This window comes from Drosophila guanche, unplaced genomic scaffold (genome assembly GCF_900245975.1).
Source record: "Drosophila guanche unplaced genomic scaffold, DGUA_6, whole genome shotgun sequence".
Classification (NCBI taxonomy): Eukaryota; Metazoa; Arthropoda; class Insecta; order Diptera; family Drosophilidae; genus Drosophila; species Drosophila guanche.
Window position 1 is genome coordinate 2,495,010 of NW_022995743.1, and position 27,356 is coordinate 2,522,365.

At 43.1% G+C, this 27,356-nt stretch overlaps 8 protein-coding genes across 8 annotated transcripts; all 8 read left to right on the top strand.

The window, feature by feature from the left end:
- Window positions 1-63: 63 nt before the first annotated feature.
- LOC117578467 (23 kDa integral membrane protein) lies at window positions 64-1,790 on the top strand. Its single transcript, XM_034263999.1, has 3 exons — window positions 64-241; window positions 1,041-1,232; window positions 1,291-1,790. Exons 1-3 carry the CDS (start codon window positions 182-184, stop codon window positions 1,726-1,728), a joined length of 690 nt encoding a protein of 229 aa, XP_034119890.1. The 5' UTR covers window positions 64-181; the 3' UTR covers window positions 1,729-1,790.
- A 1,051-nt stretch (window positions 1,791-2,841) lies between these two features.
- Window positions 2,842-4,634, top strand: LOC117578470 (CD63 antigen). The gene is made up of 5 exons (XM_034264002.1): window positions 2,842-2,991; window positions 3,737-3,928; window positions 3,984-4,145; window positions 4,213-4,410; window positions 4,480-4,634. The coding sequence occupies exons 1-5, from the start codon at window positions 2,932-2,934 to the stop codon at window positions 4,549-4,551; spliced, it is 684 nt and encodes a 227-aa protein (XP_034119893.1). The 5' UTR covers window positions 2,842-2,931; the 3' UTR covers window positions 4,552-4,634.
- A 521-nt stretch (window positions 4,635-5,155) lies between these two features.
- Window positions 5,156-11,251, top strand: LOC117578468 (23 kDa integral membrane protein). The gene is made up of 5 exons (XM_034264000.1): window positions 5,156-5,215; window positions 6,212-6,299; window positions 9,883-10,245; window positions 10,307-10,498; window positions 10,557-11,251. The coding sequence occupies exons 2-5, from the start codon at window positions 6,240-6,242 to the stop codon at window positions 10,626-10,628; spliced, it is 687 nt and encodes a 228-aa protein (XP_034119891.1). The 5' UTR covers window positions 5,156-5,215; window positions 6,212-6,239; the 3' UTR covers window positions 10,629-11,251.
- A 4,029-nt stretch (window positions 11,252-15,280) lies between these two features.
- Window positions 15,281-18,014, top strand: LOC117578475 (23 kDa integral membrane protein). Its single transcript, XM_034264008.1, has 6 exons — window positions 15,281-15,342; window positions 15,670-15,889; window positions 16,910-17,083; window positions 17,150-17,311; window positions 17,370-17,567; window positions 17,629-18,014. Exons 2-6 carry the CDS (start codon window positions 15,833-15,835, stop codon window positions 17,698-17,700), a joined length of 663 nt encoding a protein of 220 aa, XP_034119899.1. The 5' UTR covers window positions 15,281-15,342; window positions 15,670-15,832; the 3' UTR covers window positions 17,701-18,014.
- Window positions 18,015-18,628: 614 nt separating this feature from the next.
- LOC117578478 (protein late bloomer) lies at window positions 18,629-22,118 on the top strand. Its single transcript, XM_034264011.1, has 4 exons — window positions 18,629-18,918; window positions 21,155-21,319; window positions 21,386-21,736; window positions 21,801-22,118. Exons 1-4 carry the CDS (start codon window positions 18,859-18,861, stop codon window positions 21,879-21,881), a joined length of 657 nt encoding a protein of 218 aa, XP_034119902.1. The 5' UTR covers window positions 18,629-18,858; the 3' UTR covers window positions 21,882-22,118.
- Window positions 22,119-22,451: 333 nt separating this feature from the next.
- LOC117578465 (protein late bloomer) lies at window positions 22,452-23,531 on the top strand. The gene is made up of 5 exons (XM_034263996.1): window positions 22,452-22,613; window positions 22,666-22,860; window positions 22,923-23,087; window positions 23,146-23,343; window positions 23,437-23,531. The coding sequence occupies exons 1-5, from the start codon at window positions 22,554-22,556 to the stop codon at window positions 23,512-23,514; spliced, it is 696 nt and encodes a 231-aa protein (XP_034119887.1). The 5' UTR covers window positions 22,452-22,553; the 3' UTR covers window positions 23,515-23,531.
- A 556-nt stretch (window positions 23,532-24,087) lies between these two features.
- LOC117578469 (tetraspanin-9) lies at window positions 24,088-25,256 on the top strand. Its single transcript, XM_034264001.1, has 4 exons — window positions 24,088-24,365; window positions 24,455-24,637; window positions 24,705-25,067; window positions 25,137-25,256. Exons 1-4 carry the CDS (start codon window positions 24,306-24,308, stop codon window positions 25,215-25,217), a joined length of 687 nt encoding a protein of 228 aa, XP_034119892.1. The 5' UTR covers window positions 24,088-24,305; the 3' UTR covers window positions 25,218-25,256.
- Window positions 25,257-26,173: 917 nt separating this feature from the next.
- LOC117592299 lies at window positions 26,174-27,083 on the top strand. The gene is made up of 4 exons (XM_034285969.1): window positions 26,174-26,283; window positions 26,342-26,512; window positions 26,573-26,929; window positions 26,982-27,083. Exons 1-4 carry the CDS (start codon window positions 26,233-26,235, stop codon window positions 27,081-27,083), a joined length of 681 nt encoding a protein of 226 aa, XP_034141860.1. The 5' UTR covers window positions 26,174-26,232.
- Window positions 27,084-27,356: the final 273 nt, after the last annotated feature.

Sequence of the window (27,356 nt, forward strand, 5' to 3'; positions counted from 1 at the left end):
TGCATGTCTCTGAGGGTACAATTTAAAACCAGTAGCCCAGCGGAAAGACCAGTCCAATCGAACAATAGCAAACGACGCGTGAGCGCGATAAAAAGAAATCATTAAATTATTGCATAAATTTAATTTAATTTTAATTTGATTTTGTCCAACACGAAAGGATACGCAAAAGGAATATATCAAAATGGGTTGTGTTTCGGGCATTCTCAATTTCATACTTTATATCGTTAATATTGTGTTTTTGGTGAGTTTAAAAATGGAATTTAACTAACCAAATTATGCACATAAAAAAGAGAAGTTACAAAGTGTTTGCTCTAGAAAGCTTTATGACAGCTTTAAAGGCATTATTTTATTTACTTTGTCGTTTATTTTATGGATTGCAAACTGAGGAATTATCTGCTGGAGTACAAGTCTTAAAAAAGAAATTGGTTTCTCCATTCATTTTGAGCAAAATATTTTCATATTTTAATTGTCTCTTTGGATATCTTACAATTAGGACGAAGTCACTATAGACTCAAATAACAGAAACAGAGCCAATGTTTAATTACATTTAATATGGAACTATTTTTATAAACAATCGTTCACTATGAGTTCAAAATAAATACATTTCAAAAAGGTCATAATAATATTTGATATTATTATTTAATAGGTTTATGAAGGGATTTTAAAGTCTTTTATGTTCAGAAAATAGATATGCATATATATAATATTTGTATTTGCATTTGGTTGTATTTGTTTTTACTTTCCTTCCTTTAATAAATCAATCTTCCAGCATACAAATCTTACATCAGTTCTATAAGTAGCAGCACCCGATATTACGCATTGGAAAGCGAAAGGGGCACTGGTTTCCTTTCATATGATATCATCAATTGGGTTTTGTGTGTGGGTAAAAACAAACCTTATCAGACCGTGTGTAATGTGTCTTTTGAGAAATGTGAACATTAATCAGTTAATTGACATTATCTATTTGTTTTTGATTTGTAATAAATCAGGTTTTGGGCGAACCAATGTAAACCCCCTGCCCCTTCTTTTGCTCTTTTCAGATTGTTGGCATCCTGCTGATCGTCCTGGGATCGATCATGCTGGCCGACATCGGTCGCATTGATGGCTATGGTGCGGTGGAGAGCACAAACACAATTCCCATTTGCATCACGGTGCTGGGAGGTCTGATCTTTATTGTCTCCTTCTTCGGCTGCTATGGCCTGTTCCGGCAGAGCGCCTGCATGACGGGAGCGGTAAGTACAGCCTCTCGATTATGTCTTACCTTCATTTAACCCAACTCTAATTCTGCAGTACACCAGCATGATCTTTGTGCTGTTTATCCTTCAACTGGTGCTCACCTGCTGGGTGTTTGTCAATCGATCGGCCTTCCTGCAGGACATGGGCAGACTGGTCACTTCGCTGTGGAATAACAATGACTACGATGCCTTCGGTGTGCTGGAGGTAACCTTCGGCTGCTGTGGCAACACTGGCTACATCGAGTACGGTAGTCAGACGGTGCCCGGCACGTGCTGCGGCTACTCCAGTCGCCAGGCCGCCTGCCCATTCTCCATCTACTCGTCAAAGCCCGGCTGCAATGGCGAGTTTGTGGACTTCTGGTACGACAACATGGACATCATTCGCTGGTCCGGCCTGGGCATTGTCATCTTTGAGCTGTTGGTCTTCATCTTTGCCGGCGCGCTGACCAATTGCATGCGTCAGGAGAACGCAGGCAGACAAGTGTCCGCTTAGACAGGAGGATAAACAGATTGCCATTAAATGTACACAAAGAAATAAATAAATATAATAATAAAGTATTACCCACAGCGATAAGAGAACTCTCTCTCGAGAGAGTTTCGCTCAAGTGCGGCTCTTGGCTCAGTTGCCACAGGAATCTCTCCTAGAAAATTCTGCAGCAATGGATCGTAGTGCACACACAGACTTAAGAGATTGCTGTCTATCTTCAATGTATTATTACTGGTAGGAATGATTTTAAATCGATCCTTAGACATTCCAAAGTAAATTCAAATGGGTGTCAATATTATCAAGTTTTCCAGTGTTATGGTCATCGGTTTTGAGGTATTTCCTAAGCAACTCCCATCCAATCTGATTGGCTACTTATGCCTTGATTTTCCTTTGCAGTTTGTTGCATTCTCAATGGGTTGCTATGTGGCGGATGCTGTTCGCATTGCTGAGAGAATTCAATATATGCCAATACAATAGGCAGGAATCAGGAATATCATCTGATTTATTAAATGTACTAAAACTTGTGCTTTGCTTTGCTTACAAAATTGTGCATGGCTTTTATTTTGTTTACATGTACAACAGCATTCGGCACACACACACATGCTTTCGTGCGTTTGTGTGCACACATAACAGAAACGAAGCCAAAAACGTTTCTTGCTTCTATGCCGCCGCGCGCAGCCGATAAATATTGCAGAGATCTTTCTCTGCCGCTGCGCGCAGCCTATCAATTCATGCCATACGAAGCTGGTTCCTCTGCCGCTGCATCGATTTCACGAAGCCACACGAAGCTTTTGAGCTGTGCATGCGCCGACTGCGCTGCTCGAGATCTTTTTCTCGCTCTTGAGTTCTTTTTCCATGCACATAGCCAACGAAGCTGCCGACCCAGAGCAGACGCTGCAACGTTCAATGCACATCTAATGCAAAGTATGTAATGTATTTAAGTTAATGTACATTATGTATGTAGGTAGCATCACCGCAATAAACTGCAACATACTTTTGGGTAGATGCTTTTGCCTAAACTTTATCGCACTTCTCTTATCTTTAATGAAAGCTTTCGGCAAATGCGATTCTCGCCCATAAAGAATAGGCCTGCGTTGAGCTTTTTCAGTAACGGCCGGACCTGAAAAACGAACGAATTAGTTTCCATTGTTAAACCTTTCATTTGCATTGAACTAATACTACAGGAAATATCAAACAACAATTACAGCAATGGATTGCGGCGGTGTTTTTGTGAAATATGTGCTATTCATATTCAATATTCTGTTTGTGGTAAGAAATAAATACATTTTCCAAGTGCTTCGCTTGCTGTGGTGCAAACTCCCCGGAGTCCAATATCTTATCGCACATAATATGTACAAAGACAAATTAAATCTTCAACATGAGCCTGTTTGCGTTTGCCCCACCCTGGATAGCCAGTTATCTTATCTGCTTCTATATCGAAGGTACTGGAGGCTAAAAAATTGCTTAAAAAACGTAGAATACCTTTAAATAAATCATCGCATGCCAATGATGAACGTAATTACGGTTAATGGGGCCGCAACAGATGTCACGAAAAAACATTGTACCCAGCAATGATAACGGTGGCGCGCCGGGGGTGGCATGACTAATACTCGCACTCCGTATATGCCCGATTGTAGATAGCCCTAGAGGAGCTATTCTCCACACACAGATGCAAACAGAAAAAAAGCACCGAGTGCATTCCCTTTACGTGACGAAATATATGCCCAGTACAGTAACGGTCATACTTGAGTGAAGCTGCTCGACACAAACAAGTCGAGTACTACGACCACAAAATACACTTTCTTTTCGCACTCGAAAAAAGTAAGAAAACTCACACAAGTGTCACTGGTTTGTAGATAATTGTTTTAACACCATTATTCATTTACTTACAATTGGAGGTGCGACTGTTGTTATACAACTAATTTTAGCTGTCGATTGATTCATAGCCTGCTGCGGTGACTGTTTATCAACTAGATTGACTAAGCAAAACAATTTGCACCTTTTTTATTTGCAGATATGTGGCATTCTACTCATCACATTCGGGTCCATTATGGTCTCCACCATCAAAGACTTTTCGAGCATGGATGAGACCTTCACAGCGAACAGTGTGGCCATCATAATCCTGGTCCTGGGCTGCATCATCTTCCTCGTTGCATTCATGGGTTGCTGCGGTGCCATACGCGAGGATGCCTGCTGCCTGACCACGGTAAGTGGAAAGATCTTTAATGAAAACAAAGGAAATTTAACCAACCTCTTTGCAGTACTCGAGTGTGATGATGGTGCTGCTCATCAGTCAATTGGTTTTGATCATTTACGTGTGGGTGGATCATGTTCAGATCCAGCAATCTCTGGAGAAAATTGTGCAGACCATTTGGGATCAGCGCAAAACGGACAGCATTCTCCTGGACACCATGCAGCGTACCGTATGTTTTGTTTAGTGTTTAGTGATCTCCATTGTATGCCTAATTTGCATATTTATTATGTTTGCAGTTCAAGTGCTGCGGTCTGCATAGATTCGCAGATTATGGTACCTCCTACCCAGCTTCCTGCTGCGATTCACCTACCAATGGCAGCTGTACCCTAATGTCGGTCATGACGCGCCCTGGCTGCCTGGATGCGGTTGACTCGTTCTGGGACACCAACGTGAACATCATCAAGTACGCCGGCCTTGGCGTCACCGCCGTTGAGGTAAGTTATCCTTGTCCTTATAATCATATTCCAATGATTCAATGATACGAATATTTGGACTTTTCACAGCTTGTGGCCTTTATATTTGCTTGCTGCCTGGCCAATCAAACACGCAACTCCCAGAGACGCCAGAACTATTAAGCTCCAAAGTTATTAGCTGTTAAGAAACATCTCCTGTTGAAATATTTCAAGATTTAAATAAAACGAAAACTTCCGTGAACTCACGTAAAAAGAAGTACAGTTAAATATTGTGAGATTCTGCCGTTGATTCTGATTCGGCCTCGGGATATCAATCTAATTGAGCAAGAGGCATGAAATGCGCAACATTCCAGTGGCATTGGGGAGAAGAAACCTTCTTCTTGTAAACAGCACAATAAAAGGAAGTCGTTAAAGATAGCCAATCCTATGGAGAATTGATTCGTCAATTGGATAAAATTCTAGTTTTAGCTCTGAGAATCCATGCTAGCTGATAATATTCATTAGAATATCAAAATCAAGGAAAATGATTTACGACTCGGTATATTTTGGTATATTTCTAAGTATCAAGGGTATATTTAATCGGTAGCTCCGCTAGGGCTGTCAAAAAAGTATCATATTGGTGATATATTTTGCTTGGAAAAAATATCAAAATGATATAAATTATATCACTGCAAAAATATCGATATATTGATACAGTTTTGACAACCCTAGTCTGTCCATTTTGTATACTTTATCGATATTTCCGCGGTCACACTGGCCGTTGTCGTATTTTTACCGTTGGCTCGAACGTATCGTGTGCGCGCTTAATAATTTTTTAAAACCAAAGGTAACAGCAGACTTGCGCTATTTTGAATAAAATGTGGTGTTATGTGTCGGCATTTTATGGTTGATTGGGTTTGGAAAACAGAAATGCATAGAGTTTTCTCCGCTTACCGCGACAGCTGCATGGAACAGGAAGAGATGCTGGGCACCGATGCCAATGAAAGGTGGTTGTTGTGTCGCAGCAGTGTATGTGTGTGTGTGTGTGTGCGAGTTTGCTTGGGTTGGGGGAGGTTGAAAAACGAGAGATGCCGAGACCGTACTACGTCGCTACCGAAAGTGCTGTGAAGTGTGTCTGGGTGGGGAGAGGCGCGGGAAACTTGTGTGTGAAAAGCGGAAGAAAATTGTATGAAATTAAAACAACAATACGGCGGCATTGTGCCTCTTGTTTTCTGATGATGCAGAGTGCACTGAACTTTTTTCCTCTCGTTTTCCTCTCTAGCACCATTGACGCCTGCCTTTGTCGGTTCTCCTTCTTCTCCTTCTACTGCCTATTCTCATACTTATACTTGTTGTTCAAAAAGTTGCATTCTGTATTATTTTCTTTTGTTGGCCGCTTGCAACTCGTTCGGAAGGACGTAAGAAAGGAAAAGAGAAAGATAATGATGCTTCAACACAATGGATGCTTCGAGGGCAGAGAAGAGCCCCTTATCTGTGTGGAAATGCGACCTTTGTATATTCCGCTTCAAGACCTCTGTCTCTGTCTCTCTTTGGTACATTCTGATTAGTTTTTCAAGCAAATGCACATACGGTTGAAATCTTGAATGAAGCACCACCAGCCGCAGTAAAGTAAAGTAAATACTTTGTTCCGGGGAATTAAGCCACAATAAAAGTTTTTTTAATTTAACAATTAAAATGTAGACATTAAAGCGAACATATGCGCTGGCATTCATTTACAGTTGAATAAACAACGAATATTAGCAATTATTTTATATAACCGTAGCTTAATTTGATAATTGGCACAACACGAACATTGTTTAAATGAATTTGATTCCAATTGCAGGTGAATTTCAGATAAAACTCCCATCAAAATGGACTGCGGAACATCTCTGGCCAAATACATACTCTTCATATTCAATACCATTGTGTCGGTGAGTACTACTACTACTACTACTACTTCCAAAGCGAAACATAAAACGAAAACGAAGCTCTAAACAGAAACCCCAAAACGAAAACGAAAACGAAACCGGTACAAACAAGCTTGCAAGCCATGCTGCCAGGGGGAGACAAACTGTTACCTAAACGCCGTCTGTTGAAATACGAATGCAAATACAACAAAAATTTGGTGAAATTTATTCAATATTATGGCAATATGTATGCAATATGCATATTAAAAGCGCACTTCCAGCGTTACGGCAGACGCTCCTGAATCCGAACCCGAAACACCTTGAGTATTCCGCACATATTTGGGTTTCGTTTCTGGGAAATATCAACACAGAGAACAACGCTTTCAGTTCAAGTTCTCCTCGTGACTGTCTTATTTGTGTGGCTATTGAAGTTTTGATGACATCATCACCTTCCGTTCAGCTTCCAGTGCCGTCACACAAAACTGGAATTTCGCATTTATCTTTTTGCTAAGGCGAGCAAACTAAAAGCGAGATTATTCCCCCAGCAAAGGAGTCGCCTTGCCATTCCTTTCCATTCCATTTGTTTGTTTTCTGTTTGTTTGTGTGGGCATAGTAATCGCAGAGTTTGCAGATTCCTGTAATTCAAGCATATATTTTGATTGGCGTCAAACGTCGCTTGATCTGTTCTCTGATGTCATGGGATTGGGATGTATGCGAATGTAATGATTCACCCTCGCACTCGTACGAGTTTCCCCCTCTGTTATTGTCGACCTCCTGGATCTGCGGCCTTAAGCTGAAATGTGTGCTCAAAATAATAAACATATTAAACTCAACGATAAGCAAACACACAAATTTGTGAATATTTAGTATTCGTTGTGGGCTCGCAAAAATTAACGCCCCGTGAATCACAAAAACTCAGAAACTCAGAAAAAAAACCGAAGTGAAACAACAAAATGCCTGTGTACCCAAGAGCGTAAGTGAGACAGAAACCGATCACAAAAGGAAGACGAAAAAGGAGAAACGAGCAACACACACAGAACAACAACAACAAAACTTGTTGCTCTAGAGCAGCCAGCAAAGAAAAAACAACAAGAAAAAGAGAACAAGAAGAACAAGAACAAAAAGAACAAGAACAAAAAGAACAATCAACTGGTTGCTGGCAGTTTTTGTTGTTGTTTTTTGTTTTAGTTTCTGTTTCCCTACTCTACTCTACATTTACACTTGCAAAGAAACTCCGCGGGGATACACACTCCCAGTGCAAGTCTGTCTGACTGTGTCTGTGCCTGTGTGTGTGTGTGCAGGTATCTGCCTTATTCGAGCACATAACACACCTGACAGACAGCCGGACCAAGTAATTAGCAGGCAAAGCCAAAGCCAAGCCAGGCCAGACCGGGCCGCCTCTGTTGGAGAGCCAACAAATAAAACCCACACCAACATTGACCCCGCAACGCTTGGGGGGACAGCAAAAACCATAGCAACAAGCACTACGCGTTGTATCAACAAGAGCTTAATACATTTTGCAGCAAAAGCCTGACAAATATTTAAAGCCAGCCCGAACTGAAGACACCCTGGAATGTGCCTCAAAGATTTGGCAATTATTTGGGGAAGAATTCAGAAAAGAAGTGCGGACATGAGCTGTCGGTGAAACAAAGGAAACGAACATCAAAATTCCTGCCTGTTGCAAATAACCGAACAAATACCAAACATTAGAGGAAAAACCAAGCACAAAACATGGCTATGACTATGACAATGACTGTACTGCTGTGGAATGAAAATGGTTTCTGTGTAAATAGCCCCCACAGTTTCAAGTTTTTGTATTCTCCGCACGTTTGTGGGCTACAAATCGAGTGCGAGTTAGAGGCAACCCAACGACAATTGCAGCCGTGGCTAATGACAAACCTGAACCGAACTGAACTGTGTCTGGCAGCGGGGCCATGCTATTAGATGCAACACTCAGCTCAGCGCAGCTCAGCTCCAAGTTCTCGGTAATTGTTGCTGCTGTAAGGGAAACTCAACGAAAAAGTTAAGTACAGGCACGGCGAAAATACGCATGGATTATGAATGAATCGCAGATACAACTAAATAAATAATTTGTTGCCGAAAGTTGGGCAGGGCACAAGAGACAGAAGTTTGTTTTTGTCTGCCAATTGCATGTCGCGGGTAGTTTAGTTCTTAATTGTCATCTTTCAATTACACGTTCTACGCACGCATATCTCTCCTATCTTCGCACTCTTTATCCATGCTCCCATCTCTGTAACTTGCGATGGACACAGCAGATACAATTTGGCGCCAAACAACGCAGTTTGCCAGAGTTCTGGGTGTGGCCCAACCCTCCATAAATATATATCCATCTCTTTATTGCAGCAAGCTAACTTTTTGCCAACTGCTTTTATGATTGTTTTGGAGGGTTGTTTTCTGGCTCACACTCTCGCCTAATGATCCACAGGACCCTTGGTATTTGGTGGAATAAAAATAATTTGCATTCCATTTTCATTTCCGTCTGACGTCATTGAGGCTGCCTGCCTGTCGCTGGCAGCTTTCTGTGGAATGTGGCACACAACATTGTCTCTCGGCCATTTTGATATGAATTGTGTAATGTCCTCGTTAGCGGCGCAAACAACGGGGCTAAGTAAAAGTTGGAAGCGGAAAAAGCAAAAGCCCCACAAAACGGGTTCCAAGTCGCGGCAAAACTCTCTTCATTTCTTCTTGTCTCTCGTGATTAGTGTAGATAAAGTGGCACACTTTGTTGTTTTAAATACGAGCACTACAATGGCGTTTATTTTTGGGTCAATTTTGACATGAAATCATTCATAGGCCGCCCACAAAGATCTCTGTGCGCTCTCCAGTTCTAAATGAGTGCAAATTGAAGCAGAAGCAGAGGCATTGCCCACACGCTACAGATACAGATACAGATACAGATACAGCACACAGTATGGCTACAGATGTTGCTTGTATATGCATCATGAAATCAAGTAAATTCAATTAATGCCCGCAACAATCGGTTGGGGCGTTGAGAGAGAGAGAGAGAGAGAGAGAGAGAGAGAGAGAGAGAGAGTGCAGTGTCTGCTCTCTCTCCTCAAATTGCAGATGTGAAGCTCTAAGCAGCAGCATTGTCATGTGCGAATGTCACATGTGAAAGATCTGTAGGTTGTGGGTGCGCTCTGTAGGTGGACACCCTCATTCATCTCTGTTCTCCACTTATCTGATCTCTGATCTCTTATCTCCACATCTCTGCATAACTTTTGTTTGCCTGCAAATAACTACAATTCAAAGGTCCAACTTTCTAGAGCAAACTTCCTCGTATTACGTAACGCGTTGACTTTATTTTTATTTTTTAATTATAATTAGTTATCCGGCGGGGACAATGGCGTGCCTGGAGTTGCCCCTGAGGTCAGCTCTGGGTCTCGGCGGTAATTAAGCCTTTCCGCATGGTAATTGGCAGCTCCCTTGCACTCCACGCATTCAATTAAAACCAAGAGACTGATTAATTTTAACTATATTTAGCTGCAAGTGTTGGCGGACTGCAGCCAGTCCAGTCCGCCTTATGCAATGCCCAACTTTGACACTGACTAACCGCGCCCTCTCCTTCTCTTGTCTCTCCCCACAGGTTATCGGCATTCTGAGCATTGTCTATGGCGTGCTTATCCTGCGTAGCATTGGCACCATTGAGGTAAATGGACAGGTGGGCTTCCCCCCACAGGCCCTCATGCCCATCGTGCTGATTGGCCTGGGCTCGATTGTCGTTTTCATCTCGTTCCTGGGCTGCTGTGGCGCGATACGCGAATCGGTGTGCATGACCATGAGCTATGCCGTCTTCCTGTTGATTCTGCTCATCCTGCAGCTGACCATTGTGGTGCTGCTGTACACGAACAAGGATAAGTTTGAGGATGCCATGGGCAAGGTGATCGATCAGGCCTGGGATTCGCGTGAGGCGCGTGAGGGCGGTGTCTTTGATGCCATACAGAAATCGGTGAGTAGCTGGCACTCCATTCAGTGTTGATTCTAATGCAAATCCTTTATCCTTTTACCAGTTGCAATGCTGCGGTCGTGCCTCGGCTGCTGATTATCTGAGCAATCTGCAAACGCTGCCCGAAAGCTGCTGCGAGGGCAGCTGCCTGAACCCAGCCAACATCTATGGTGGATGCCGCGCCAAGTTTGTGGACTTTATGTCCGTCAGCACTGACAATGCCAAATATGTGGCCATTGGCCTGATTGGAGTTGAGGTGAGTTAATAGCTTGATCCTTTGGAGTTTCGTTTATTAATTCAATTCATTATTACAGCTCGTTGGCTTCATCTTTGCCTGCTGCCTGGCCAACAATGTGCGCAACTATAAGCGTCGAAATGCATACTAAATGCAGCCACAAAATACACACACACACACATTCTCATTAACTCTTTATCGTCGTTGAACGCACACACACACACACGAAACACTCGAAAGGATCAGCAGCAGCACTTTGAAGTAAACCATTTGGGTTGAAAATAATTAAATTATTTGTCAAAAAGTAGACATGGAAAATGCTTAGTCTAAGGCTATAATGAAAACGCTTACACAATTTTTATATATGTATATCCTATTCGCCTTTGTACAATCCACACACACACACACACACACACACAAAACTTGTTGAACTTGAGCCGAGCGAAAACCAAGCGAAAAGAGAACACCATTGAAGGCAATTGAAACATTTTTTGTTTTGTTTTTTGTTTCAAGTGTTGAAAGCAGAGAGAAAGCAAGAAAAAGCCCGCTCCAAATGAAATATTAATTATCTTTATATAAAAGTTATTACATATACAATGCAATACATACACACACACACACATGTATATGTATATGTACACTGTTCCATTCTATTCATATTTGTATTTGTATAGCAGAGTCTCTGGATAAGATTTGAATTTTTTGTAAAAAAAAGAGAGGAAAGAAAATAAAATGCAGCAGGTCAGCGAGTGAGCCACCGCGAATAGCATGCAACATTTATGAATAAAAGCATTTACTGTGTATTTATATACAGACACAAGCCATGTTATTATATCATTTTAGGTGGCAATCGCCGGACATTTGCTGTGTCCTTTCGGTTGCCAACGCAACGACCTTTTGGCCTTATTTGAGGTACTGTATTGTGTGTGCTGCAGTGTTTGCTTATGGCCCCTTAATGGAACTGTCATCTGTAACCATCTAAGGCTAAGTATTAACCATTTTGGATCTGTGCTGCTGTTGCAAACCTAAGCCTCAGTTTACTTGCCGCCTCGGTCATGTGCTGTGTCTTTCAAAACTTTCTAAAAGTTGTCGTTTTCATGGCATCACTCCTGATGCATCTGATTGTAATCTGCAACATGATGAGAGACTATCGGGATATACGTGCGGGCACCATCTGTAAGCCTGCACCAATCGATTGTAGTGATGTTGCCATAACTTTGAGCCCCTTCCTTAGACAGAACCAATTGTTTCTTCACAATGAAACATTATTTTGGTGCCTGGACTTTGCACAGCATGTGCGGCACGCTGATGACCATCGTGAAGTTTAAGGTTTGATCTAAACAGAGCATGAATCTGGAGCATATATAATGGAGTTTGCCTTAGGACCTCTGCTATCTCCAATGGTGGGTGCTCATGACTTGGATCTATTTCTTTGCTGGCCTCGCGCTTCACTTGTATCTGCATGACTTTCGCGATGAGTTCTACGGCATCCATGAGATGGCTTGCAATTATTTTGCACTTGGTGGGCCAGCTAAACATATTTTATTTGATATTTATCCGCTCATGCTTTAATTTCTTCAAGGCTACATGTTGGTTGGCTGCCTGACTGTCTACTGTTACATTTAATATCGAATTTGGGCGAGTGATAGTCAGAGCTAATGACTCCCATTAATGTGCATTAATGTTGCAAAACATCCACGCAGTCTATGACTTGTCTTTCAGTTGATTTTTGTTACCATTTGGAGCATGATCTGCCACGTCTTTAGCTATGTGGCGCTCAGCGTACACTTTTTACTAACTTGGATACTTTTTCCAACATATTTGCCCTGCCTGGTGGATTGCATAATGTTTTGTGAGTGCTCTAAAATAATAACTATAAATGTAAATAATGTTAACCCACTTTAGACACTTGGCAGGAGCACTGCGAGCCCCTGCCATACGACATTTCTATGACATTGTTTGGTCTCTATGGCTGCAGTGGATTCTTGTGGGTTTCTGCCAATTACAGGGTTAGTTGTGTGGCTTATTCCTTCAACTTTGGCCAGCTTATGTTTTTCATATTACAGGAATTTCATGTGCTGTATAATTGGCTGATTGTCACTGCTCTTCTGATTGTATTAATGTTTTGTTATATTATTTATGCCATAATCCTCAGTGATTGTTGCACCTGGAAGGTGACTTTCATATGTTCTGGTGGGTAGCTGCGTTGAAAGTGCAAATCTTTTATAATTATTTATATTTAAACAGGCACTTTGTTGAGCAGCTTTATCACAGTTACACTGCACGTGTTGGTGTGCAAAGAAATCGTACAAAATCGCTGGATCAGGGGCATGTTAAGGGCCATTACAGTGCCGGCTGTATCAGCACAAAACAATTGCCAGAAAATATATGCCTGAGCAGAGAGTACATTTGTGATAATTGTTTTGAGAATATGTGAAAATGTAAAGCGTCAAATACTTGATTGTATAGAAGAAGTAATTTTGCAGCTTACAAAAAGTAAATAATCTTCTGGCAATCTCTTGCAGCTTTCTTCTATAAATTTATTTATACCCCTAGAAGTTGATGAAACATCTCATTGGCATTTATAGCTCCTCGCTAGGCCTTTGCCAGAGGCCTTTGTATTGCTTGTATGTTGTGGCTGCTTATAGTCAATTATGGCTACTAATTAATAACATAAATAATCCCATTTAAACACACATTAGAAGGGGCAAACCCTACACTACTTTCCCTTATCGTTTAGTAGAGTTTCTCCTGCCAAAATGTTCAAGCACTTGTCCTCCGTTTTGGCATATATTTTCACCTTTCTGTCCAGCTTTGTCATGCTGGCCATGACCAATATTTATTTATATTCTTACTTTGCGGAACCAGAAGACTTTCGGGAGTGTTGTAATGACATCGACGATGTGTATTGGATGGAAGTAATGGCAACCGGGCATGCTGCAGTTGGCATAGTTTTAAATTATGTGCAATTGAAAGTGAGTGAAACTGAAGCTTATCAAAAAATATGTTATAAAATGTTATAATATTTGGGAGTACTTTCAGCTGAAACTGCTGCTCTGCCTCTGGATTGCGCTGTTTGTTGTGGCCGAGTTCGAGATGCTTTTTATTATAATTTTGGACAGTTTACACAATTCGAAGATCCATCCACACTTGCATTTTATGCACATATGTGAGTTGGAAATGATTTCAATATTAATTAATGCAAATTTGGTTACACTTTTCTAGGTTTGGCCATCTATGTTTTGCTCTTGCTTGGCAGCACTTGTAAAAATCTCCAAAATTGCAGCATTGAAGAGGCAGAAAAGTGAAAGGATAACCTAGCAAAGGAACATTTTTGTGTTGTTTCCCAATTATGCCAGCCAGCCCCACATCCATCTGCTGAGGTGCCTGTAAATATGTACATCAAATGACTGGTAATAAAATTATGTAGCTACATGCCATGGCAGGAAGTTAGTACTCCTCCTCATTCCAAAACATAAGCATCGAGCATGTGCCGGCCAATGTGTTCCATTTTCGCTTATTTCTTATTTTTGCCAACTGCTTTTGTCGCGCTCTTTTTGAACACTTTTATGAACCAGATATGTACAAGGAATTTGTTGCTGAAGAATATGTTTACCAATTAGTGGGTCTACCTTCGAAGATATAAAATAAAAATATATTTATAATTTATTGTTTGCTTGCAGACAAAGCTGCTGCTCTGCCTGTGGACTTTGGTGTTTGTTATTGTCGAATTAGAGATGGTTTTTTTAAGCAGCACTGGGAGGCCTATTCATCTTTACATTTATTGCAGTTGCGTAGGAAGATGCGAAATTTAAATACTTTTAGGTCTTGCCATTTATGTTTTGGCATTAGTTTGCTGGAACTGCTCAAACCTCAAGTACTGCTCCATGGAGCAAACATAATTGGGGCTGGTTTTTTCATTAGTTTACGCAATAAATATTAATCGAAAATACTTTCTTTGAGTGTTATAAATTAGTTAATATTACGGGTGCATATTGCCACTAATTGTTGTATTCTCGAACTACCAAATTAGTTCATGTTCCACGCTCCCTTGCGATGTGTCAAAATTTGTTGGTAGTTGTCTTTGCCGCATTTTTAATACTAAATGCCTATCTGTTGGGTTTGATGAGCATAAATTTGTTAATAATATTCTTCAGCGATGAAGAGGCACTTAATGAAGGTCAAGGAACATAAATAAATTACTATTTATATATTACATTTTTTTCTATTTACCTTTTAGAAGTCTTAAACATCTGGGTAATGCTCGGCGTCGTGCAAATGGCCAATTCAGCCTACGGTCTGTCATTAGTGTGCGGCCAATTGAAGGTTTGTTTTGGGAAAATTCGACATCATAATACATAAGCTTTTAATTCGACTCCAGTTGAAGGGCATCATATTCACTTGGACTGTGGTGTCTACACTGGTGAACCTTTTGTTTATTTTCTGGAACATACGATTTGCGCTGCAGTATAGTCAGTCATTTGATGCTTATGGTGGAATCACCTGCATATATTGTGAAGGTAACTAAAAGTGCAACTTTTTATAAATAAAAACTGAATTATCTTATGCCCGCACAGCTTTCAGCATATGCACTTTGTATGTGGTAATCACGTACTACCGTGAACTAATGGCAAGCTTAAATAAACCGTAACGGTTATGCAGTTCCGTTTGCACAGGCCTTAAAAGTCAGCGCTCTCTCTCTCTCTCTCTCTCTTCAGTTGCTTTCTGTTGCTCTGGTCTGGCAACGTGCACGCCGCTAGGAGCTTTCTACAGCAATAGTCAGATGTGCGGTGAGCTTTTTGCGCTCACTTTTATTTTGGCGTTCGACAGAGAAAACGGTCCAACGCATTTGCTTCGTGCCGAAGGTAGGGCTAGACAGAGAATGCCACTGAGTCATTCAACTCTCGCAGCGAAACGAAACGATACGCGCTGGGAAAGTGCATTTAGTCGGTGTCTCACTTGTGGGGCGAACGTGTAAACATTGAACATTGATAAGTGACAACGTATTGGCGTTTCCAAGAATTACACTGTGAGAGAGTGCATAAGCACAAGGCACTCCAAAGATTACGTTATGATCTCATTGAGCACAGAAAGTCGCCGCCGTTGAGCTTCCTGAGCTGAGAGCGCACGAAGGAGAGACACAAAAGAAAATAAGCAAAAAAATAAAAACAAGTTTACCTCTGCGCAAGCAGCTTGCTCTCCCCCCCCCCGACCAGGCCCAGTGGAACTTCGGAACGGAATATCCCAAGGAATCTCAGGTATTTTTGCCAGCTGAGAGGAAGCATAATCCAGTGGACTGAACGACCAGCTCAACCACCCGCCGTCGCCGTCGCCGTCGCCGTCGCCGCCGCCATCATGTCTTCTACGTCGGCTCTCAAGGTGTTCGTTTATGCGCTGGACATAGTTTGCGCGGTAAGTACGAGGAGGAGGAGTGGCTGCTCTTTCTCTTACCTTTGCGAGAAGGAGGCAGAGTGGCTGTTCTTTCCCTGTGCCTTTGCTTTTGCCAAGCCAATTGGGTCAATTGTCCTGTTGTAAACAGCCACAGCCACAATCGCTCAACCAATTGCCGCAATTTAATAATTGTTTGCCCCGTTTCCTAGTAGTTCTCATATCTGTTGTGTTCCGATAAAAGAAACGCACAGCAAATCATGCAGTTACCGCCTCCATTTATGAGTTTGTTTTCGCGCTGCAACACAATGAATCACATAAACATCATCAAGTGTTTGTGTTGCCACGCAGAACATCTATCAATAAACTAGTTTCAAAGATTATCAATTGTTTTGGTTTATTTACACGTTTTTAATTGCAATCAAACGATGAGAATAAACGTATGGTGCTGAAGGTCAGTGTAGGCTCATCCATTTTGAATGTCCAATCGATAAGCGTGCCAAAGGGCATATGTTGCCAGCTTATAAATGATAAATAAGCTGCCACAATCAAAGCCAATTAACTGGTACCTGTCTTTGGCTGAAATATGCTTGACAACTCGTGTGTTTACTCATCGATGTTTGTGCAACGTTGACCGGCTAGAAATATCAACGCTTGCGTCATGATTAGCTTTCCGGCTTGAATAAATTTTGAATAATTTACGAATATGCAAACAACACAATCAGTTTTGTCAAGTGCTTCTGTTACCTGATATAAGGCGTTAAGTTAACTACACAAACACGACCTTGTCCACAGCGCAAACGCAAATTGTTTGCACACAAAAGGGATAACCTCCATGTGACCCATTTCATAGCGTGGCATAAATAGACACCCAACCCCCACACCCAGACCATTCCCGGACGCCACACAGACTAGCCTGCTGGGCGCCTATGCCATTTGAGTGCCTCACTCTGCTGAGACTTGTCTGAGGTCCATTAAAGTCTCACTTTTGGTCCCGCGCATTGTTGTCTTCAATTATTATTAATTTTTGTTTTTGTTTTGTAGCTGCTGGCCCTGGTGCTCATTTCTTTTGGCATTTATGTGGTGGTGTCCTATGATCTGAATGAAATCGGTGGACTGTCGGCCTACGCGTTCATTTATCTAGGAGCGGTTGCCCTGGTAATCCTCTTGTGGGGCTATCTGTCTGCCTGGAAGGAGAATGTTTGCTGCACTGTGACGGTAGGTGGAAAAGTCTTTCAAATTAATCCCATTTTCATGTCTCTAATGTTTGATTTGTCTCTCTAGTTCGTTGTATTCCTGTGGCTGATTATTGCCACACAGTTTGCTGTTGTCTTTTTGCTCATTCACAACGAAAAGTCTGTGGCCTCCAATCTGGCCAATCCGCTGGAGGCCACTTGGGAGGAGGAGCTCAACAGTCCCGGCGCCATGTCCATCTATCAGAATTGGGTAAGTGTCGGAGTTTGTAACGATTTGAGGTTCTCTTTAAGACCCCTTTTCCTTGCAGTTTCAATGCTGCGGTCGTGGCAGCCCACAGGATTACATTGTCAACGAACGTTTGCCGCCAGAGACCTGTTTCCGCAATCATGACAAGAGCAAGGCCGAGAACCTCATACACACTGGCTGCCGCGTGGAATTTGAAAACTATTGGCTGCAATTGTTGCAAATATTCGACATACTCGGCGGTGTGCTAATTGGCATTGAGGTCTGTGTTCCCCAGACACTTCCAAAGCGTATCTCAAACCATTTTTCCCCTTTTTTTATAGCTCCTAATCAGCGTCATTTCGATTCGGCTGTGCAACAGCATTCGCAACGATCAGCGACGTTCGTACTTCTAAGACTAGTCCCACGAGATTTGCCAAATAATTGGTTCATTTTTGATAAAACATCAAATTGTTATTATTATTGTTCAATGAGATTGTTGAAACTATTGTTGAAAATTTATAGAATTGGAAAGCGGGCGATACGAGTATTTAATCACACACACACAGTCACATTTACACTGCTTAACTAACTCACAAATTAAATGCAATTAGCTATAAATCACACACACACTCACACTCACACTCAATTGTTAGGCTAAGCAATGTGAATTAATTTTAGTAATTATTTATTTGAATATATTTCTAAATAAAGAGCAGTCAACGAAAAATGCATTAAATTTGTGGCAGAAATGTTGGACCTTAAAGAAGAGAGCAGCGGCACAGGGGAAGATGTTCCATGCTGTTCCATCATTCCCATCGATCCTCCAACCATTGTGTATGTCCGTCCCTTTATTTGCTCATTTATCAGCTACGTGGCTGAACTTTTTCCAACTAAAAAATGTACACAATTTTCCCATGTGCTTTCCATAAATATGTCCCACTCGCTGGAATGTATTTCCATCCTCAAAAACGTAACCCTGGCAGCAGATTTCCACAGCTAACAGCACACCGAATTCAACTAAAACTGATTTATTTTATACGCCACAAAAACAGAGCGCGAGCTGCACATGCAAAATATAATCAAATAAAAATAGCACCAAAATCTCTGGCTATAGCTCTATATGTATGTATATGTATGTACATATGTGTGTAGCTATGTACACACAGATAAGTGTGAAAAACGCCGCACCGGCAGCAAGTCTCGTTTCGTTTCCACTTCGTGCCAAAGCTTTTCGTTTCGTTTCGTTTCGTTTCGTTGCCACGGCGTTCGCGTTTTGCGCTCGCCAAACGTTGAATTTGGTTTTTGCGCGCTATCAGCAAACTATTGTGGAACGAAACGCTCCGCACAGTTTTCAGCTAACATTCGCGCGGAGAACATGAACTGAACCGGGGTTATTGGTGGCAACCACGAGCAACGAGCTTCAAATATTTTCCGTTTGTCAACAAACCGCGCGAGTTGCCAAGTGCACGAGAAAGCACTTGCGATAAAAATAAACACTTGTGCGCCGAAACCTTTGTAAAAATAAATACAAATATTTGGTTGGTGTTCTGTTTGAGATTGAATAATCAAAAATGGCTTGTTCCACCGGTGTGCTGAAAGTTTTTGCCCTCTTTTGGGACATTGTCTATGCTGTGAGTAAGCGGACTGAAATGATCCTCTGAAATGATCCCCCGATAGCATTAAGACACGAATTAAACGTAGCTCTTAGAGCTGGCCAAGGCTAATTGCAGGGCATCTGCCTTTGGCTAAATGCCAGAGAACTGGCTGTGGAGTAAAATTAACATTTACCCGCCCAGACAATGCCTCAAGTTGGTCCAAGTTCACTCATCAGTCTCTGGTCTGGTCAGGGATTGGCGGGGCAATTGTTTATTCGATAGCATAGAACATCAAGCTATTTGCTATTTGCTAGTCGTTTAGTTTTAGCATTCAAATGATGATTGAAGGCAATTTGTGTGCTGTTTTTTCCATGCAAATGCGAGCCATAAAACCAACCAAAACTATGTCGAACATCCAGTTGTCGGGCCGTTGTCCTTCTGGTTAAAAGTTTTTGTGTTTTAAAAATATATTTTGGCGTACAAAATGATTTAATATTTTATTTATTTAGTGCTGTTGCTTATTTGCTCGCTGAGCTTTTTATGTAGCTGGCAGCTAAAGGCAAAACTTGGTCACCCACGCCAGTCCGTTCGACTGCCCGTCCGCCTGGCACTACTTAACCCTGAACGGAAAAAAAAAGAGATTTAGAATTTTGTTTGATTTTTGTTCGTAGCTGAAGTTTATTTTACTTGCTCGTTGATGTCATTTCTTAGATGTTTTGGGGCATATTTGTTTGATTTTCGGAATGCGGCCGAAGGCTGTGGAAATGCCACAACGCGGCGTATGCGCAATTTTCCGTGGTCGGTTCCAGCCGACTAAGCTGTCGAATTGGCGCGACGAGCTGCTCGGCCCAGCATTACTTCATTATGGGTGTGGATAGGGTAGGGCCCCAGCCTTTTGTTTCACCTTCGACAGCAAAACCCACATAAATCTCAGACCAACTGCCAGCTGCCATCTGTGCCCACACGCTGCCTGATCTGTGCGGAGTGTGGCTGTGGAGCAGCCTTATCAGTTAACATGCAAATGAATGCTATAATTATTATCTATGTGGCAGGCCGAGTGTCCCCACACCACTCCGACCCTGCACACTCGCTTGACAATTGCGTTTAATTGCTCGCTAAAATGAGAGCAAATTATTAGAAGGTTTTTCCTTTGCTTTTCGGCTGTTGCCAACACCAAGTTCTTATCGTTTTTTATTGAAACACCACCTGAGCGAGAGTGTCTGTCTGTCCGCTTAGTGCCTTAAGCACTTTGTGACTTGTGTCTGTAGATATCAAAACTAGAAAGTTGAGTGCAGAGTTCAGCCCCGAATGTTTGTGTAGTTTCTGCTATGAATTAAGTTTCAATTACAAAGTCTAATTATGGCTGAATGTTCCTAAGCAATTCCAGATTTGGGCATGCTTTTCATTTACATTTGATGTGTGCCCAAATTTCCCCCCGACAGAACGTGCCTTTGTGCCGATGACGCAGTTTGTTGCTGTCTCTCGGAGCCCTTGAATTTTTGGGGGCAGCATAATAAATTACAATTAAATGGATAGCCCATAGATACCACATAATGCCCAGCTAACTTTACTGCTAATTGATGGCGCACTATCGATTACCTCTTTTAGATTATAACAGCACCAAACTTGGCTGTTGGCTTCATTTATTATGCACAATTTGGAGCCAAGTCCAAGCCACTTGTAAGCCTAGCCCAAAATCTATAAAACTGTGTGCTGTGCTCAAATGATCAAGCGGCTAAATCATTCATAATTTGTAAGTACAGCATGTGCGCAGAGCTTGAAAGTTGGGGCACGACTTGTCACGTTCAAAGTCAACAAATCTGGCGACTGGTTTTTGGCTGTCAACAATCGTAAACACTGGGTACACAATGTACAAAAGGTTGCTGGCAACAGGTTGCTGCAAGATCACCATGGAAATGTGTACAAGCAGCTGCAGGAATATTCGTTGCTTTTCTTTTCTGTATGTTCAGGCAGAGCTCTGGGCAAACTGCCAAATGGCCAACACACAAGCAGAGTCCACATTTGCCAGCAGTGTGTGATATTTCGCATTGGATTGGTGGGGCGCGATGAGTCATTGCGTTCAGTTTAAAGTTGCAACTAGCGTTGCAAGTGGGGAAAACGATCGGAGACAACCACGCGACGTATACGTAATACACAGAGCCTGCTGCGTATGAGTAATCCATCCACGTGGAAAATATGCTAACAAATCAGCAGCTGACCTTCAATTTATCGTATTTCATCAACGTTCTCGCTCTCTCTCTCCTTACGACAGATTTTCGGCCTGATTGTCATCGGCCTTGGCGTGCATGTTGTCTATAAATTTGAGCATTTCAACACCGCCGCTTTTGTCATCATTGGCCTGGGCGTTGTGGTGGTGCTGGCGGCGCTCTTTGGCTCGCTGGGTGCAGCGCGCGAGAGCAGCAATATATCCAAGACGGTAAGTAAACATTACCCAGAAATGTACACAAGCCAAAAATGAATCCCTGCTGTCCTTCGTGCTCAGTTCGTGTTCCTTTTGGTAGTCCTGATTGTGCTCGAGGTGCTGGTCGTGGGCTTCCTGTGGATCTTCCAAACTTCGCTGCTCATCAACGTGGACAAAACCTTCGATCAGCTGTGGAACGATCAGCCAGTGCCCATTAAGCCGGGCAATCAGAGCCAAATTGCCAGCCTGGAACGCTGGCTGGACTGCTGCGGCAATGTGGGACCCAAGGATTATATGCTGCCACCAAATAGCTGCTACAACAGTGAGTCCGACAAACTCAATCTGGAGGGTTGTCGGCAAAAGTTTTTGGACTTTATAGCCTCACGTTGGACAACATTTAATTTTGTTTCGCTGGTGCTGGTTGCAGTGGAGGTGAGTGATGGGAATGGTCTTCAGACAACAAGCCAATAAAATTGGTTTCCCTTTTTTTTTGTAGATCATTTGCGCCCTTTTGGCCTATGTGCTGGCCAACAGCATTGTGAATCGCTGGCGTCGCTCGAAATACTATCAAAAATAAGTGCCAAAACATTTTTTCAGTGCGATGTGCAATGCATTTCTAGTAGAAAAGAAACCAACACTTAAGGCCAAAGAACTCGCAGTGGAAATTCCACAAGCAGATGTGGCATCTTTGGGTGCGAGAACTAACCATTTAGTTTGTAATTTGTAATCTAATCTAAGCTCGATCTAAGCCGCAATCTTTTGTAACAAACGTTTCGATAAAGCCAAAGCCAAAATAAAGCGAAATTCTTTTGTAGTTCTTTGTCGCTCGCGGGGGGCAATCAAAATTCTCTCTCATCTCAGGGGAAACATCATTTCTGGTTTTGTGCTGTTGACATCATTTGGATGATAAATAAGCTGCGGGACTGGGCCACAAGGTGAGGGTGGACACATGCTGCTTTGTGGGGCACATCCGTGGGCGTGCGACGCTAATTTTCTCGTCTGTTTTCCATATTCTCGAATATATATTTTCTCCGCCTGAGCTTTCATCTTTCTCTCTTTTTCGCCTTGTGTGTTTTGGCCACTGCAACGACATTTGTGTATCTATTGGCTTTAATCGTTGCCCAAGCGCTTTGTCACACAAATGTAGATTATGAGACTTTAGTCGTTGAGTTGATGGCAAGGCCCAAGGTGTGCGCATCCACAGCGGAAAATCTTTTGTGAACGAACTTCTCCCTCTCGGCGTCTCGTCATGTACTGCAGCAGCCGCCTGCTCAGATACATTTTGTGTGTCATCAGCGTGATTTGTGCTGTAAGTGCTTAAAAATAGCTTGACATTGGCTTGATGATGGATCTCTGCTTAGGTGGGTGGCTGCCTGCTCATCTGGTATGGCGCCTGGCTGCTGGAGAGTCTCGAGGATCAGCAGCGCGTCGGAGTGCTGGATCATGGCGAGCAGCTGGCCGCTGTGCTGTGCATCCTCCTGGGCTGTGTCATTATTCTGACGAGCATCTTTGGCTGTGTGGCTTTGGGCAGGGACTCCCGCACCATGTTGATTTGTGTGAGTGATGGAGGATGGTCCTGGATGTTCTTCAACTGATTTCTCTGTACTCTTCCTTGCAGCATGCCGTGCTGTTGGTTGTGCTGCTCGTGGTGCAATTTGTTTTCTTCAGCATTAGCTTTGCGGCCAGTCGGGACACGCTGCCAGACACGCTGCGGCAGGGCTTCGATGATCTTTGGGATCCGCAGCATGCGGGGAATAGCAGCCTGAACACCTACGAGCAGTGGGTGAGTGTTTGGCATTGGCTAACCTGTGGGAAAACCTCTGAAGTTCCCTCTGTTCCAGCTACACTGCTGTGGCCGCAACAGCGCCGAGGACTACATCCATTTGGACAAGGAGCTGCCTGTGAGCTGCTGCCTCGATTTGGACTGCACCAAGCCCTTGAATCTCTTCATGACTGGCTGTGAGCTGCAGTTCAAGGATTATCTCAGCGCCAAAACGGCGAATTTTCATTCGCTCAGTTGGTTTCTAATGCTCACAGAGGTGAGATTTTTGTTTGCCCTTCCATTCCGATTGCTCAATCAAGCTTTGAATTTATGAATTTTAACTAACAATTATTCCCAATTTTAATTGCAGTTTGCTGGCTCCGTGACCACCTGCTACCTGGTGGACAGCATACGGAACCATCGCGATCGTGTACGATTCTATAATTAAATCGAATAATTCTCGAATTGTATTACTATTATTATTATTATTATTATATTTGTGTGTTTGTGTTTTTCCTGGCCCACGTGCCCCGCGACATATTGTGATTGTAATTTACGATGATTAATCAAGTTAGGCTACGGAAGATATTTAGTATTCCATTCATAAAATGTGTAAACCTGCAACGCCCACGCGTGCGCTGCTAAAACAAATAAAAAAGAAGAAAAAGACAAACAAAAAAGAGAAGAAAAGAAACGGCACAAGTTGACGTTGTCCGCTGTGTGGGGAGGACCAATAACTTACTCACCACACGCAGATAGACAAGCGCCAGAAAGGGATGGAGTGTACAGTGCTGAAGATCCCACCTTGTAAGTAAACTCACCTTGGACCAGCAGATGGGCAACGCAGATCAATGGAAAAAGCTACACACGGCAATGGGGCGACTAGGTGGGCGATGCTCGGCCCCTCTCTCGATTTTTACTCACAGATTTTACGAGCATATAATGTACGATAAAAGTATATGCATATAGCGACACGCATATAGCTAGAATTTAGTCAAAACAAAAACACACTGTTTCAGTTGATTCACGCCACTGAAACACAGCGGTCAGCAGCGATCAGCAGCGTACGGGAGATAAATCTAGCAATACCTTGTGCTTGTTGCTGTATCTGTCAGCGGAAAACTGGCTATTGGCTATTGACCATATACGTAACCAATTGCTCTGATGCATTCACTATAATTTGAGTGACACAGAGACGCAGTCCTCAGTTCAGTTCAGAGTCTAGTGTCCAGCATCAACATGGGTCTGGGAGCCACTACAGTGAAGCATCTGCTGCTGTTGCTCAATTTTGTGTTTGCCGTGAGTGGAATGTGCATAAGTATGCGTGCGAGTGGGTAGCGTTTATCTGTGCCTCTCTCTCTCTCTCTCTCTGCTCCTCTGTTCTGCAGGTGCTGGGACTGGTGCTGATTGCCTTTGGAATTTTCTTTTTGATCAGCGCCGCCGAGAATGCAGTCAGCATTGGTGAGAACGTGGCTGGGGGCCTAATCATTGGCCTGGGCGCTGTCATCCTCATCATAGCGGTCTTTGGCTGCCTGGCGGCCATTCACGAGTCGCCACTTCGGCTGCTGATGGTAAGTATACGAACTCTTATCTTCCTTTAGCACGATCTCCACTCTAACATTCTCTATTGTCTCGCAGTACGTGGGAGTTGTGGTGCTGTTAATCCTCACCCAACTGCTGTTCCTCAGCATGGCCTCGCACGGCACCAAAGACGGCCTCTCGGGCAGCATCAACGAGGGCTTCGATCGTCTGTGGGAGGCGGAGCGCAATGAGTCGGGAGCGCTGGCCTACTATGAGAACTGGCTGCACTGCTGCGGCGTCAACAGCTCTGAGGATTACTGGATCATCCACCATGCCATACCCTCCAGCTGTTGTCTGGACAACAAATGCGTGGACAGCACGAGTGTCTACAAGGCCGGCTGCAAGGCCGAGTTCATGGAGTACCTCGACGACAAGCTGCTCGTGTTCAAGATTGTCTGCTGGCTGCTCATCCTAGGCGAGGTACATAAGTCGCAGCCACAACCCACTACCCGCAGCTCACACTCAAACATTTTTCTCTCCCCTTTCCAGGCTGTTGGAGCGGTGTTCGGTTGGCTGCTATACAGCAGCGTCAAGAACCAGAGTCGTCGCAACAATGCGGTCTGGATGTAAGGCGCAGCTTAGGTTACACAAGTATTAAATTAAATAACATTAACAACGGGTTTCCAGTCACTCCTGTACTTGTCATACAAACTCAACACAGCAAAAACTAATAAGCAATTTCTAAATCGCTTAATTCTGTATCTAATACTCAACTTACAATTTCTCAATTAAAAGTTGTTCTGATCTAATGATATGGTCTCTGCTGTGGAGCGTGCTTTTTCCTGTGGAGAGTGCTCTATGCTGTGGAGAGTCATCTCTGTTGTGGAGAGTACTCTCTCTTGAGGGAATGCTGGCATGGGTTGCATAGGGAAGAGGGTTAGAGCAGCTCAAAAGGGTCTGGGATGCCTCTAAGTTACAAAATCCGCAACAAAATCAAAGTAAAAGAAGGTTCATAATGGAATTTTATCTTCCCGGTGTATGATTTTATGAAATGATAGCTTCAAGGGGGTAATTTTTTGAATTATGTTTTCAATTTGGCGTTTGCATATTGGACACCAAGCGATATTGCAGAAGCAGGTACCTAGAAAAGCAGCTACACTGGCGAGGGCTTGCACAAAGTGAACCTTTTATGATTTTTGCGCTTCCCTTTTCACGCAACCTTCGTCGATGCGCCAACTTACGCCAAACGCACATATGCAAACAGCAGCTAGCTACCTGCTAGCTTTTGTTGCTTTTATGCATAAAACCACCCCACATTTACAAGTGCAGCTTAAGTGCCGTTGGCTTGCTGCAGTTATCTGATGTACAGCAAGCTGCTGTATATGAATCGTATTGAGGGGTCATTGGAACGGTACATTACTTGTATTTTGTTGTAGTTGTTGGAGTTTGCAGATTGATTTCACTTCAACAGAGCCTGACTTGTGCTTTCCTGGTATCTACAGTTGCTCAGCTGCTTGATTAAACTCTGTTTTCTTAAAACCAAAACAGTATCCATTAGTTTTTATGTCAGTCTCAAAAATACTCGGAACTGATAGTCTGATAGAATTTCTCTACAAGTTTCCTGATTTTTTATTGTTTTCTTATCATGGCATCGTCACTGCAGAAAATGTTGCTCTCAATGAACTTTGTTCATTCCGTAAGTTAATGCTGCCACACGAGTCCAATGTGGGTCTAACATTTGGTTCACTCTGCAGACGGTTTCCCTATTGGTTATTGTCTGCGGCATATCCTTTTTTATAGACCAGGTCAGCACTCTGGAGAAAGTTGCCGGCGCTCTGACCATTGCCCAGGGCATTGTCGGACTGAGCCTGTCGATCTTTTGCAGGGAAGCAGCCGAAAGCGAGTCGCCTAATTGGCTTAGAAATGTGAGTTTTTCCCAGTTTTCTGCTCCATATTCAATCTCAAATATTCATTTTTCCCTCTAGTATGTGGCCATAGCAATGCTGCAAATATTCAGCCAACTGCTGCTCCTGTACGAGGCCACCAATAGCTCAAACCGCATTGACAAAACCTTCGACGACTTGTGGGAGGCGGAGCGCAGAGGCGCAGCACTGGAGCGACGCCTTGGCTTCTATGAGAAGTTTCTAAAGTGCTGCGGCGTCAACGGCAGCCACGACTACTCGAAGATCAGTCTCGAGCCCCCGAAGAGCTGCTGCATAGACGAAGACTCCGAGTTTGACTCCCCGCTACACCCGTATGGCTGCAGGGATCAGTTCACGGATTATGTTTTCAGCAAAGTGTTGCTGCTAAAACTAGCCTGTTGGCTGCTCATCGTTGTTGGGGTAAGTAAAGCCCAGATCCCAGTTGGAATTTACTGTATTTATTTTTTTTCAGACTAATAGTGCGCTGTGCGGCTGGCGTCTGTACAGGGTTATGAAGCGGCAGATGCAACGCTACAGTGGCGACTGGCTGGAAGAGAGCTCAAAGGAGTTTTAAACTTTTGTGCTGTAATAATATTTATAAAACTTTCACTTAAGCGCTTAGAATGTCAAAGTAGATATTCATCCTGATCATCAGCAATCATTTCTTGTCGAAAAGAGGTTGAAAACCTTCAGAGCACCTCCGCCAAATCTGCGCTCCAAGTTCTGCCTTCGCTTTTGGTTGCCAAAAAGTCACCCAGTATGCGACACGACACTGCGGCTGCGCCATGGCCCTCGTTTTCTCGTGGGTAGGGGAGGGGGGGGGTGAGGGGGAGGTTCTGGCTCTGTT

Excerpts from the sequence above, each read along its gene's own strand:
- LOC117578467 (XM_034263999.1), top strand. The coding sequence starts at position 182 with ATGGGTTGTGTTTCGGGCATTCTCAATTTCATACTTTATATCGTTAAT. Across the intron at positions 242-1,040 it reads TCGTTAATATTGTGTTTTTG|ATTGTTGGCATCCTGCTGAT; the intron begins GTGAGTTTAAAA and ends TGCTCTTTTCAG. Across the intron at positions 1,233-1,290 it reads GCGCCTGCATGACGGGAGCG|TACACCAGCATGATCTTTGT; the intron begins GTAAGTACAGCC and ends CTAATTCTGCAG.
- LOC117578470 (XM_034264002.1), top strand. The coding sequence starts at position 2,932 with ATGGATTGCGGCGGTGTTTTTGTGAAATATGTGCTATTCATATTCAAT. Across the intron at positions 3,929-3,983 it reads ATGCCTGCTGCCTGACCACG|TACTCGAGTGTGATGATGGT; the intron begins GTAAGTGGAAAG and ends ACCTCTTTGCAG. Across the intron at positions 4,411-4,479 it reads TTGGCGTCACCGCCGTTGAG|CTTGTGGCCTTTATATTTGC; the intron begins GTAAGTTATCCT and ends GACTTTTCACAG.
- LOC117578468 (XM_034264000.1), top strand. The coding sequence starts at position 6,240 with ATGGACTGCGGAACATCTCTGGCCAAATACATACTCTTCATATTCAAT. Across the intron at positions 6,300-9,882 it reads TATTCAATACCATTGTGTCG|GTTATCGGCATTCTGAGCAT; the intron begins GTGAGTACTACT and ends CTCTCCCCACAG. Across the intron at positions 10,499-10,556 it reads TTGGCCTGATTGGAGTTGAG|CTCGTTGGCTTCATCTTTGC; the intron begins GTGAGTTAATAG and ends TCATTATTACAG.
- LOC117578475 (XM_034264008.1), top strand. The coding sequence starts at position 15,833 with ATGTCTTCTACGTCGGCTCTCAAGGTGTTCGTTTATGCGCTGGACATA. Across the intron at positions 17,084-17,149 it reads ATGTTTGCTGCACTGTGACG|TTCGTTGTATTCCTGTGGCT; the intron begins GTAGGTGGAAAA and ends TTGTCTCTCTAG. Across the intron at positions 17,312-17,369 it reads TGTCCATCTATCAGAATTGG|TTTCAATGCTGCGGTCGTGG; the intron begins GTAAGTGTCGGA and ends TTTTCCTTGCAG.
- LOC117578478 (XM_034264011.1), top strand. The coding sequence starts at position 18,859 with ATGGCTTGTTCCACCGGTGTGCTGAAAGTTTTTGCCCTCTTTTGGGAC. Across the intron at positions 21,320-21,385 it reads GCAGCAATATATCCAAGACG|TTCGTGTTCCTTTTGGTAGT; the intron begins GTAAGTAAACAT and ends CTTCGTGCTCAG. Across the intron at positions 21,737-21,800 it reads TGGTGCTGGTTGCAGTGGAG|ATCATTTGCGCCCTTTTGGC; the intron begins GTGAGTGATGGG and ends TTTTTTTTGTAG.
- LOC117578465 (XM_034263996.1), top strand. The coding sequence starts at position 22,554 with ATGTACTGCAGCAGCCGCCTGCTCAGATACATTTTGTGTGTCATCAGC. Across the intron at positions 22,614-22,665 it reads TCATCAGCGTGATTTGTGCT|GTGGGTGGCTGCCTGCTCAT; the intron begins GTAAGTGCTTAA and ends ATCTCTGCTTAG. Across the intron at positions 22,861-22,922 it reads CCCGCACCATGTTGATTTGT|CATGCCGTGCTGTTGGTTGT; the intron begins GTGAGTGATGGA and ends TCTTCCTTGCAG.
- LOC117578469 (XM_034264001.1), top strand. The coding sequence starts at position 24,306 with ATGGGTCTGGGAGCCACTACAGTGAAGCATCTGCTGCTGTTGCTCAAT. Across the intron at positions 24,638-24,704 it reads CGCCACTTCGGCTGCTGATG|TACGTGGGAGTTGTGGTGCT; the intron begins GTAAGTATACGA and ends ATTGTCTCGCAG. Across the intron at positions 25,068-25,136 it reads GGCTGCTCATCCTAGGCGAG|GCTGTTGGAGCGGTGTTCGG; the intron begins GTACATAAGTCG and ends TCCCCTTTCCAG.
- LOC117592299 (XM_034285969.1), top strand. The coding sequence starts at position 26,233 with ATGGCATCGTCACTGCAGAAAATGTTGCTCTCAATGAACTTTGTTCAT. Across the intron at positions 26,284-26,341 it reads CAATGAACTTTGTTCATTCC|ACGGTTTCCCTATTGGTTAT; the intron begins GTAAGTTAATGC and ends TTCACTCTGCAG. Across the intron at positions 26,930-26,981 it reads GGCTGCTCATCGTTGTTGGG|ACTAATAGTGCGCTGTGCGG; the intron begins GTAAGTAAAGCC and ends ATTTTTTTTCAG.